This window comes from Bactrocera oleae, chromosome 5, assembly GCF_042242935.1.
Source record: "Bactrocera oleae isolate idBacOlea1 chromosome 5, idBacOlea1, whole genome shotgun sequence".
NCBI classification, from domain to species: Eukaryota; Metazoa; Arthropoda; class Insecta; order Diptera; family Tephritidae; genus Bactrocera; species Bactrocera oleae.
The window spans coordinates 69,104,044-69,115,434 of NC_091539.1; the positions used below are offsets into that span (position 1 = coordinate 69,104,044).

Genomic DNA, 11,391 nt, shown 5'->3' on the forward strand with positions numbered 1-11,391 from the left:
GATTTCTGCGTTTCAACTACGGGCATAACTTTTGACAAATTTGGTTTGATTCGGGCGGTAAGTACGGAAGGGAGGAATGTCGGTGACTGTTTAAGCTATAAAACAGAAAAAGAATTCTAGGTTTGCAACAACAAACATTAAGCAAATTCAAAAAAATGTTATAACATTAAACGCTAATTTCGAGAATTATTAAAGTAATACATATTTATTACAGAGATGCCTTCGATTGCTTATACATTATGTAGAAATACTATGTCTTCTCATAGCATTGATTCAAGATTCAGAAATCTTATTATACGAGATTCCCATTGGTATGCTCGACTACGAACTCATCGTACAAGCCCACAGCCCATCGGGCAATTTTTTTGAACACGTCTGCATCCAACAATTCAATAACGTCTACATTTTTAGGAAACTTATCCACCTCTTGTAAATGATCCAAAATCATTTGACCACGTGTGTGTCCCGTTAAATCCACAGTCGCATGCCAACTGCTTTTCTTCTGCACGAGAACGCTTTCAAAAAGAAGAGCAGCCACAATCAGTGCATCACATGGTATCCAGCTTTTGTAATTCGACGGCAGCCATTGAGCGCGCTCTACTTTGTTCATAATGTCGATGGCTGAACAAGTGTTAGCGGCCAGTGCGCCGAGCTCATCCAAGCGCCAATTCTACCATATATGACAGAAAATATTATAGTAAATATTAATAATTTCAATTTGAGTCAAAATAAATGCTTTAGCTCACTTACAATGCATATAAAAAATCGGTCTTCCAAACAGGGTTCCCAGGGTAGTATGGTAATGGGACACTTGGTTCTAGCGAGTACGGCATGCGCAGCTTCGGGATCTGCATAGAAATTGAATTCGGCACAGCGAGTGCAGTTGCCAACACCTGTTGATGGGACAGGGAATTTTGGGTTGGATTTTGAATATTTTATTTAGATAAATGAAAATATAACAAATATAATATATGTTTTTGTTTACGTAAGGAAGTACGCTTTTAGATAAGACATAACACCAATATTTTACCTAAATACCTTTTTAAATTTTTACGAATGTTAAAAGCCCTGAAAAATTAAGCAATTTCCGGGAAATTGTGTTACATGTATAATTATTTAAATATATGTATATATATTTTTTGGGCTATCTGGTAACGTTATTCACATTTTCTATTTATATTCCGAAACCTTTGAACACGGCAGTAAACCAAATATAAACCGTTAAGCATGATGAGACTAATGCACGTACAAACAAACAAATATTCAGTGTTATATATATGTATATAATAAATATGTGTACGAGTATGTATAAACATATAGGCTTAGATGCTGTACACATTCTTTTACATACATACTCATAATTTTTATATATGTATACTCACCTTGATGATTGCCGCCCATTAGATAAATGTCCCTAACTGCATTCGCGAACACATCACCGAACATAGAGTAGCAAAGCGCAATATTCGTTAATGGCCCCACTCCTATAATGGTTACCTTTTTTGGATGCTAAATAATTAAATAAATATTATGAAAATATCACTGTTATTGTAAGAAGTATTCACGTCTATTGAAAATGTATATGAAATTATTCTACCTCAGTGCAAATTCTATTTATTGCCACCACAGCATGTTCTTTTTGCACCACCTCGTCCAATTTGTAGTCTATCTCTAGGGGCAATATGTCGCCGAAACCGTCGCGGCCATGAAAATACTTGTTATCATCGAGCGGTACAATGGGTGGTATTAACGACGTGGAAGCCCCATAATAAATGGGTATCTAAAGTAGGTGAGTTTTGAAAATTAATCACACAATTTAATTATTATTTTGCAAATAAAATTCTATTTTGGCTCAAAAACACCACAAATTTCACAACAAATGTCAATCAATGGCGGTCAACTACCTACTCATTGCGAATTGGCGCCAAATATTACCTCAGTCCGATTGCAGGCCTTCAATATGCGGTACATGTTGCGCGCCGCATTACGCAGATCAGTATTTCCACAGCCACATATAGTCACCCCCAATAGCGTGACCTGTTGTTCGGCTGCAGCCTTCAGCAGTAGAAGCAAGGCCCAGGCATCATCGCTGCCGCCATCGCAATCCAAAATAACGAAGCGTTTTTGTGCCGACATCAGCGTCGTGTTTTTATGATATTATCACAGCCAAACTAACTTTTAATTATACAAAAATGTTTATAGTTTCATGCGTTTTCAGTAAGTATTCTTATCGCGCCACACTTGCCTATATTATAATACGCTATTGTTATCGCAGTGTTGCCATAGATCTCATGAGCATGTATATTCTAACACAAATTGTTTCTATTCTTATTTCGGGTACAAACGAAATTCTTTTATTAATGCATTATTCATAGCGAGCACACAATTTCTTTGTAAATATATATCTTTTATATATACATATGTATGTGAATAAATTTGCGCATCTGTTGACCGATTCTTGCCAACTGCTCACTAGCCACTCTTCCAGCATACTAAATTCCAACAATAAAACACAAAACTGTTAAGCAGCGTGAGCAATTGCGGTTTATAATAAGCATTTACTAGTTAATATGATTGTGTACTTTTGTATTTCAACTCTCTTAAGGCAATTTATCAACTGACAGTGATCACATATGAACGAACACTAGTTATTGTATTGTATAAATTTAACAAACGAACTTTGTTTATCTATATTTGCTAGTAGCAAGATATAAAATTTGAAAGTGTGTATGTGTACGCCCACCTCAGCGTATTGACAATTTTCACGCACCTGCACACAAATGCTTGGTGAATTTGCCAGAAAGCCGGCAAAACAATTGTCAACTTCTCTCTCTTTCTCTGCGATTTGCAGTGTTCTCTGCACTTTGACTGCACTCTTACTTGCTCTTACAATTCATAAGTACATATGTATATATATGCTTGGCGTAATAACCAGCTATAACGATTTACTCTGATTTGTGAAAGGATTATCTGTAAAAATACTAACGGTGATCTTAGTTTTCTACAAAAATGTTGGCAAGGATAAAGTGCGCGAAACCCAGCATACAGGGTGGACAAAAAGTCGTCGTTTTGTAAAAAAAGATCGTAAAATACTTCTATGGGTATGCGTTCCTTTGATTCACCTCGATAAACTGAATTCAGGTTGAAAATGCACTATTTTTTATTTTGAGGTTTTCCAAAAACGAAAAAATCATATTTAGGCTCTAGAAATATTTTTTTTTGCTCCCTGCAAAGATGTTCTTACAGTATGGTAGACATGCATTTTTAACAGTTTTACATATCATTGTCTCTATTAATCAAAATTATCAAATAAAGAGCCAAGAAACTGCTTCCCGAACCATAAACGCTTACATCGTTAACCCTAAATAATTCAAAATAATCTCCAACACATGTTTTCTTTTGGGTGTTACAAATAGCGTGGCAAACTTAATAATATAATATATGCACTGTTTAGGGTTTAATTAGGGGCTTGCCACCTGAATAAAAATTGCTGTAGAACCCAGTGACGGATTTAGGCTTGCTGCCGCCTTAGGCCCCATTCGATGCACCTACCATTTTATTTAAATGAATTTCATTGTCCAATATTTTTATGTTAAAATAACTTTATTTATCGAAATATAATTTTTTAAATAAAACTAATAGACATGACAGATAAATAAGTTATAAACTTTAAACAGTTTAATACTAAATATTTTTTTAATTAGTCAATTTGTAAATTTCTTTTTCCTGGCTTTGGTCCGCGCAAAAACGTCGATAATATCGTCATAATTAATTTCTTGGTCTAATTGAGCTTCAATAGATAGTAATGACAGAGCATTGAGTCTATCTTGGCCCATGCTCGCACGCAGATACAAGTAGGTTTTTAACCTGTTTAAAGTGGAAAAAGATCTTTGTCCTGAACAATTTGTCGCCGGAATACTCATAAAAATACGGAGAGCAATGTTTACATTTGGATAACATCTACATTGCATATTTATTGTGCCGAGCGTACACCTTCCATATTTGCTAAGGAATCTTTGAGTTTACAATTTAAATGATTACATTCATTGCCTAATATTTCTACAAAATCGGCAGGATAGTTACTGACTAGTTTATTGGCAAGATTTTTCAATTCGTTTGTATATATTTCAGATAAATTATCAAAAAAATTGAAATTTTCGTAAAGCTCTTCAATTGTACGCTTAAACTATCTGGAATAGGGTAATAAACATTTGTGCGAAAACTTTTTTGTCCCGAAAAAATTTTCATTCATTTACCCTTGACTCACTTGGCTGAATTTTTCTGTTTTTTTGCTATGAGTATCATAACGCTAATAATCGTGTCCTACAGATAGTGCTTTGGTTATTTCTTCGTATTCAGAAAATTGTCTATCTCTCATGTCTTGAAGAAATAGATAAATCAGCTTGAGATTCTTGAAGCTTCATACTAGCAGCATTGAAACGATCTAAATTTACATTCCAAACGGTTCCTAGGATTGCTGTTTCTAAATGCTGTAATTTTCACTGCAAACCCGTCGCAGACCAATGAGTTTGAAAAAGACTCTTAACTTTTAAATTTGTACCAAAGCTGTACCAAAATCTCTCAACGATGTGCAGATATAATAAAGAAATTGTACTAATAGTAAGCTGAGCGACATGTGCAATAACAGGCGTAAAATCTACATTATCATTTTATCATAATAAACATTTCTGGAATTTTTAAAGTCCGTATCATCAATTCGTGGTATACCGTTTATAAGAAGCACATAAATGTGAATATATCATAAGTCAATCGCTTTAAAATATATCAGCTCACATACATTAATTTGAAAGAATTTCGAAATTCGTGGCGAATTGAAAACGGCTAATATTGTTGTCATAAGAAAAGAATTTGAGGTCTCCGTTGTCCTTAAACGAACATATAATTTCTATAAAAGGAACTTGAAACAATGACTAAAAGTGATTTTAAAGTGAAAAAAATTTTATGATTAAATATAGCTTTTATTCATACCTCTCTTTCTTGAATGCCCCGCTTGAGACATTTTTCCCAGATATTTGTTTTAGCATTAAGAAAATCCTCGAAACAGTTTTCGAAATCATTGTTTACAAAGTCAGTAAACAAGATAGATTTAGCAAGTAACGCAGCAATTTCCAACAGGGATATATATACATATATACACATTTGTATGAACATTAGATATGAAGTACAATTGGTCTTCATAAGCAATGTACACACATTTTCTAAACCACGATCATTGCTCCCTTGAGCGAATAATAAAAATTATTATTTTGCTTGCGGAGAGCAAATCAGCATGCGCTCCAAGTACAGTACTATATGATTTGCTTTTATTCGCCCACTGCTCTGTAATAAAGAATAATAAAAAGCACCAATGTTGTGTGGTACAGCCTTTAATTATATGCGGGTAGTTCGTGTTTAGCATTTAAGGGAACTGTTTCGTTTCTAAAGCGCTGTAAATCGAAAATAAACGAGTTGAGTGTATTTGTTTGTTTGAACATTATTTTGGCAATAATCTTAATAATATAATTGGAAAGTAAGCAAAACCGGAAGAAAATTTATATTTTCTTAAAAATTGTGGCCTACTCTGTTGTCGGGGCACACTTTGCGAGTTGCAAAAAAATATTGTTTCTATAAACGCTAAAAAAATATGTTTTATTGTTTTTAAAATCAGTATTATCAATGAATAAAACTTTAAATGCAAAATATAACTGGACGTGATAATGGCTAAAATGTTTGATTTGTGTCAAATGTTTGTTATAATGAGAAGTTCAAATGGCAGCTGGCTATGAGCATACAGTTTTTTTATTTACAAGTAACATTGTAACCTTGATATTGAAATACATAATTGCTTAAAACCTTCAAATTAAGTTATTACTGACTGATAAGAATAAACAAGTATATATCACTGATAAGAATAATATATCTTGTTTACCCATAAGGTGTTTGAGAAGAAATGATATAAAACATTGTATTATGTATTTTGTTAACACGTACGACTATATATTTTCCTTTTAACTTAATTAAGTATGTAAAATATGTTTAACCTGATTTTACGGGCTTAATTCGAATAAAAATCTCTTCACCAGCAATCGCTAACGAAATGGGCCGATATGTAGTGTTCGATTGTGATGTCGGTAACGACGACGCGTGGGGTCTGATGATGCTCATCAGAGCTGAAGAAGCTTTTAAAAGACGTGTCGATCTGGCGGATTCCCCAGCAAAGTTTCAAATCATCGGCGTTTCATGCGTACAGGGAAACTCCAATGTCGACCAAGTGGTTATAAACACACTCAGAGTGCTAAGGGCAGCCAATAGAAACGATGTAAGTATGAATATTTCGAAAATAAGGTTATACAACAACTCAAAATAACTGTAAATACTATCAGTTACCCGTATATAAAGGCTGCAGTACACCAATCATTAAAAAGCATTGGGAGAACCCGGAAAACTTTCATGGAAAGGATGGGTTCGGTGAGGTGCAGCATGAAACGCAAGTCAATTTGGATCTGGTGCGTCCGGAGCATGCGGTGAATGCGATGTATGATTTTGTTTGTAAGGTGTTTTTCGATCTATATTAAAGTATTTGTAAGTTTATTTGAATAATATCCTTTCGTTGTAGCACCCGAAAATGGTTGACTTCTTGTTGATGGGTCCACTTACCAACTTTGCGATGTGCATCAATATGTATGGTTCAGACTTCTTAGATAAAGTTGGTAAAATTTTTGTTATGGGCGGCAATCATAGAGGTATATAAAGTCTATAAAAAAATTTTAAGATCATAATTATAAATCGCTGACTAGATTTGTGTACTATATACTTGTAATTAATGAATATATTATAATATATAGGTAAAGGCAACGCCACCAAAAGTGCCGAGTTCAATTTCATGATGGATCCAGAGGCTGCACATATTGTTTTAGCTTGTATAGATAGCCCACTAACTATAGTTCCTTGGGAAACCTGCATCGATGGCGAATTTAATATAACACTTGTATGTGAATACATATCATCTTTACTATCAAAATATATAAATATGTACCATATGTATAAAAATTGTTCCTCATAGGACTGGCGTTTGAATGTGCTCGGTTCCATTCAGAGTCCTTTCATCGAATTGCTGAATCTTGTGGAACGTGCTGTTTTTATACCCAAAGGTATTGAACGTTGGCTGGTTTGTGATGCTGTAGCCGTCGCAGCCTACCTTTTCCCACATTTAACGATAAAACAGAGTCAACTCTATCATGCCACCGTTGAACTCGCTGGCACTCATACACGTGGCCAAATGGTTATCGATCACTTAAAACAGCAAAAGGATAATGCGATCATTATTATGGAAGTCAACGGTGATCATTATAAAAATATTATTGCATGGACCGCGGGGCTGGAAGATGTTGATATAGAGTCGGAGCTAGGTAGAGCTTCGTAATATAAATTGAATATAAATAAATACTTGCATTGGTTGTGTACTTATTAGGTTGTTTGACAAGTTGCTTTATTAATAAATATATGCTTTACTATCATCAAGGAAGCTTTAGTTTTAATGCCATAATACAAAATTGAAAAGGATCTAAAACCACAAAATAGTTAGTTATATAAAGTAAACTAATAAACTAGAGTGATTGGTATCAATAAAACAAGCGTTTTCGATTAACATTTTGAAAAAATATTCAACAAAGCGTCAAGTCTGTAATGCGGTTGATTGGTTGAGAAATATATTTATGAAAACTAATTAAGAATTTTTTAGTTTTAACTTTATATCGATTCTTAATGAAAAGCTTATTTAAGAGGCACACCTAATGTGGGTTTGAGAATTAAATAAAAAACTACTGCATCAATTGTTTTAAAATTTTGGAAGAAAATAGTTTCACGTGGTCTATGATAGCGTTAATAAAAGGTCCTTTACTGCTGTAGTGATTCTGGAGTTCACCGTGGATGAAACCTTACCAAAAATTTTATACAAGGAGACCGTGAAATAGACAAAATGACGGGGTTTAAAATAAATTGAAATTTCCCAAAATTTTTTTCGCTTCTGAACCGAGCGGCTATATTTTATAAGGTTGTAACTCAAAAACTATTTGAGAAATCGAATTAAAATTTTAGTATGATATTTTTAAAGATTTAACCTATTAATATTTGATACTTGATATTCTTCTTGAATATATTTAATTTTTCCTGGAGTGTAATTGGTTATTACTCGTAGCAATAAAACCATTTATGAATCTTTAATATCTTACATTTCCTGCAAACAAGCCAACCAAAAGGCTTGTACAACTCAAACTTGTGGCATAGAATCAGAATGCATTCTCCAAATTAAGAAGATAGTCGTTTTCTATACATTCATTGTATTGCATATTTTGTGAATTGACAAAGTGTAGTATATTGCAACAATTATGTTTACAAACATAAAATATTTATATATAATCCATTTCGCATTTCCATTACAAAAAATAATTCCAAAGGTACTTGAAGTACAACAAAATCGTGAGAAGCAACAAATACAAACGCACGAGGTTCTGTCGCTATGTAAAAGTAGATAAGAGATCAGTTAAGGTATATACCTATATGTATTTGAAATTGCGAATAATTTTATATGCATGACGTACGAGTATTATTTAGATTTGTAGTTTAGTTAGATTTAAACAAATTCTTAGCTGGGAACTAGACATTTAGTAATAAACTGATTACAGCAAAATACAGACGTTTTCGGAATTCTAAATAGAAAATATATCAAATAACAAAAGTAAAACAGTACAAAGTACCAACAAATATGGGACGATACTTAGTATATGATTGCGATGTGGGTAACGACGATGCATGGGGTCTGATGATGCTCATCAAAGCAGAGGAGACATATAAAAGGCGTCAAGAGCTAAAGGATTCACCAAAGAAGTTTGAAATTATCGGCGTTACATGTGTACAGGGCAACACCACGGTCGACCATGCCGTGGTAAACACGCTTAGAGTGCTGGAAGTAGTCAATAGAAATGATGTAAAAGCAAAAATGTTACTTTGAGCCGGAGCAATTTATATATAAACTATTTGTCAATGCTTAGATACCAGTTTACAAAGGTTGCAGTAATTTGCTTAAACCAAGGCCCTGGGAGAATCCCAAGTATTTCGTGGGAAAGGATGGTTTTGGTGATCTTGACCATGAGAAGCCGGTTGATCTGAGTTTAGTGCGACCAGAGCACGCAATCAATGCGATGTATGAGTTCGTTTGCAAGGTAAATTTGTGACGAATTGCGCAAAATAGTGAAAACGTTTCAGTTATATGTTTTCACTATATATTCCAGTATCCTAAACAGGTGGACTTTTTGTTAGTGGGGCCGCTAACTAATTTTGCCATGTGCATAAGTATGTATGGCTTAAAATTCTTGGATAAGGTTGGTGAAATCTACATTATGGGCGGCAATTATAGAGGTAATACTCTACATTTAATATGTATATTATTTAATATTTACATATATAAAACCTATTTATAATGCAGGCAAAGGCAACACTACTAAAAGCGCCGAGTTTAATTTTATGATGGATCCGGAAGCTGCGCAAATAGTTTTCGAGAACATTGAAACGGCCGTTAATATATTGCCTTGGGAAACGTGTGACGATCAGGCTTTTCGCATTACACTTGTATGTACTCACCTAATATATAATAGAATTTACAGTTTTTACACTCTTGCAACATGTTGCTACAGAGTATAACAGTTTTGCTCAACTAACAGTTAAAGTTATATATATTAATGATGAAGATGGTGAGACGAGTTGTAATCCGGGTGACTGTCTGTCCGTGCAAGCGATAACTTGAGTAAAAATCGAGATGTCTTGATAAGGCTTGGTACACATATGGCACCCAGGCGAAAGTTGATGTTGCAAATGGGTGGAATCGGATTAATGCCACGCCCACAAAATGCCATTAAACGAAAACTTTTAAAGTGCCATAACTAAGCCGCAAATTAAAATAGAAAACTGTAATTTGGTACACGATATCGCAGTAGCCAGAAACACCAGTGGGCTAAAACACTTTCAAAAGTGGATGTGGCCCCGTCCTCTTAATGGTTTAATGTACACATCTTACAAACCGCTTAAGATATATCAACCAAACTTGTTAACTTTTGTTACCTCTTAAAACTCTGTAAAAATGGGTAAAATCGAAAAACAATCACGCCCACTCCCCATATAACGGTTATGTTGAAAACTACTAAAAGTTCGACAATTCACTGAATAAATGTACCACAAGCCATAAATTTCACAACCAGAAGGATAAAGAAGTGATTTATAGAATCTGCCGTAAAAATTGGACAAGGGGCTTGGCACCGCCCATTTTTAAGTGAAATCCTATATGTCAGGAACTACTCGACCGATTTCAACCAATTTTGGTGCGTGAGGCTACCCAAACCATCCATTAGACACTGCAAAAAGGGGCGGATGACAACCACGCCTAATTCCCATATAAAAAAACTTTTAAATTTCGTCTGATTCTTTCACTTTACAGTATACAAATCAAACAACAATAAAGTTATCAGAATAAATTTCTCTGCTTTGATCCGTGCAAGTTGCAAGAGTATGAAATGTTCGGTTACACCCGAACTTCGCTCCTCCTTACTTGTTCTATCACATTTTGCTTTTCGCTTTTATCTGCCTCCCACAGGATTGGCGCATGAATACTCTTGGCGCTGTAGAGAGTCCATTCGTCCAGCTATTGAATCGCGTGGAGCGCGCCTTGTTGGTGCCGAGAGGTGTGAAACGTTGGCTAGTTTGCGATGCGCTGGCCGTCGCCGTTTATCTATTCCCTCACTTAGTGGTGTTGGAGCATCAGCTTCATCATGCTGCTGTTGAGTTAGCTGGCATTCACACACGTGGCCAAATGGTTATCGATCACTTGCGTCGAGAGAAGGCGAATGCAAACATTATCACGAAAATCAATATCGATCATTATCAGAAGATCATTGCATGGACTGGTGGCCTGCGAGGTGTACATATGGAATGTGAATTGGGAAAGAAGCAATGACATTTTTTTACAAAATTATTTAATCGCTTTGTGTGTAGTAGTGTCCAAAATAATTTCAATTCAGCGGGAGCTTTTGTTAAATTTGTAGCATTGCCAACAATACAATTCGCCTAGTCTACTTTTAGGCGCGATTTTAAACACAAAAGTAATCGGTGATCTTTCACAAAATTATAACAATTAAAATTTTTTAGCTACATATACTACTATTAATTAAAATAACCAAAAAAAATACAAAAGTACAGTTAAAAATGTTGAAAGTGTAAGTACAGGGATAAGCTAAAATATATGCTGGATCTTTTGATATTATTGGAATCGAGGAGGAAACGTAGTGGAAATGAAGCATGCTCTTTCCGGCGACAGTCGAGTCTACGTAACCGGTACAGTTC

The 11,391-nt window shown here is 34.7% G+C and overlaps 3 protein-coding genes across 6 annotated transcripts; 2 read left to right on the top strand and 1 right to left on the bottom strand.

The window, feature by feature from the left end:
* Nucleotides 1-177: 177 nt before the first annotated feature.
* On the bottom strand, nucleotides 178-2,610 carry LOC106615766 (nucleoside hydrolase). Of its 2 annotated transcripts, none has more exons than XM_036365550.2 (6): nucleotides 2,246-2,610; nucleotides 1,936-2,171; nucleotides 1,598-1,780; nucleotides 1,383-1,509; nucleotides 751-893; nucleotides 178-670 (listed from the first exon to the last, which is right to left on the bottom strand). In XM_036365550.2, exons 2-6 carry the CDS (start codon nucleotides 2,134-2,136, stop codon nucleotides 293-295), a joined length of 1,032 nt encoding a protein of 343 aa, XP_036221443.1. In that variant the 5' UTR covers nucleotides 2,137-2,171; nucleotides 2,246-2,610; the 3' UTR covers nucleotides 178-292. The 2 variants fall into 2 exon arrangements, with proteins under 2 accessions (XP_036221443.1, XP_036221444.1); XM_036365551.2 differs by having other exon boundaries at nucleotides 1,936-2,175.
* Nucleotides 2,611-5,347: 2,737 nt separating this feature from the next.
* On the top strand, nucleotides 5,348-7,525 carry LOC106615769 (nucleoside hydrolase). 2 transcript variants are annotated; one of them, XM_014232100.3, is made up of 6 exons: nucleotides 5,348-5,468; nucleotides 6,084-6,319; nucleotides 6,384-6,554; nucleotides 6,617-6,743; nucleotides 6,846-6,988; nucleotides 7,064-7,525. In XM_014232100.3, exons 2-6 carry the CDS (start codon nucleotides 6,098-6,100, stop codon nucleotides 7,421-7,423), a joined length of 1,023 nt encoding a protein of 340 aa, XP_014087575.3. In that variant the 5' UTR covers nucleotides 5,348-5,468; nucleotides 6,084-6,097; the 3' UTR covers nucleotides 7,424-7,525. The 2 variants fall into 2 exon arrangements, with proteins under 2 accessions (XP_014087575.3, XP_014087576.3); XM_014232101.3 differs by having other exon boundaries at nucleotides 5,377-5,530.
* A 1,127-nt stretch (nucleotides 7,526-8,652) lies between these two features.
* LOC106615768 (nucleoside hydrolase) lies at nucleotides 8,653-11,203 on the top strand. 2 transcript variants are annotated; one of them, XM_036365543.2, is made up of 5 exons: nucleotides 8,653-8,986; nucleotides 9,051-9,221; nucleotides 9,303-9,417; nucleotides 9,485-9,627; nucleotides 10,646-11,203. In XM_036365543.2, exons 1-5 carry the CDS (start codon nucleotides 8,765-8,767, stop codon nucleotides 11,003-11,005), a joined length of 1,011 nt encoding a protein of 336 aa, XP_036221436.2. In that variant the 5' UTR covers nucleotides 8,653-8,764; the 3' UTR covers nucleotides 11,006-11,203. The 2 variants fall into 2 exon arrangements, with proteins under 2 accessions (XP_036221436.2, XP_014087574.2); XM_014232099.3 differs by having other exon boundaries at nucleotides 8,654-8,986; nucleotides 9,291-9,417.
* The last annotated feature ends 188 nt before the right edge of the window (nucleotides 11,204-11,391 follow it).

What these genes read in the sequence shown, in the direction of transcription:
- LOC106615766 (XM_036365550.2), bottom strand. Translation starts at nt 2,136, where the DNA reads ATGTCGGCACAAAAACGCTTCGTTATTTTGGATTGCGATGGCGGCAGC. An exon ending in AGGCCTGCAATCGGACTGAG is followed by an intron (nt 1,781 to 1,935) that starts GTAATATTTGGC and finishes CACCTACTTTAG; the next exon opens with ATACCCATTTATTATGGGGC. An exon ending in AATGGGCGGCAATCATCAAG is followed by an intron (nt 894 to 1,382) that starts GTGAGTATACAT and finishes TCCCATCAACAG; the next exon opens with GTGTTGGCAACTGCACTCGC.
- LOC106615768 (XM_014232099.3), top strand. Translation starts at nt 8,765, where the DNA reads ATGGGACGATACTTAGTATATGATTGCGATGTGGGTAACGACGATGCA. An exon ending in AAGTAGTCAATAGAAATGAT is followed by an intron (nt 8,987 to 9,050) that starts GTAAAAGCAAAA and finishes GTCAATGCTTAG; the next exon opens with ATACCAGTTTACAAAGGTTG. An exon ending in AGGCTTTTCGCATTACACTT is followed by an intron (nt 9,628 to 10,645) that starts GTATGTACTCAC and finishes TGCCTCCCACAG; the next exon opens with GATTGGCGCATGAATACTCT.
- LOC106615769 (XM_014232100.3), top strand. Translation starts at nt 6,098, where the DNA reads ATGGGCCGATATGTAGTGTTCGATTGTGATGTCGGTAACGACGACGCG. An exon ending in GGGCAGCCAATAGAAACGAT is followed by an intron (nt 6,320 to 6,383) that starts GTAAGTATGAAT and finishes AAATACTATCAG; the next exon opens with TTACCCGTATATAAAGGCTG. An exon ending in GCGAATTTAATATAACACTT is followed by an intron (nt 6,989 to 7,063) that starts GTATGTGAATAC and finishes TGTTCCTCATAG; the next exon opens with GACTGGCGTTTGAATGTGCT.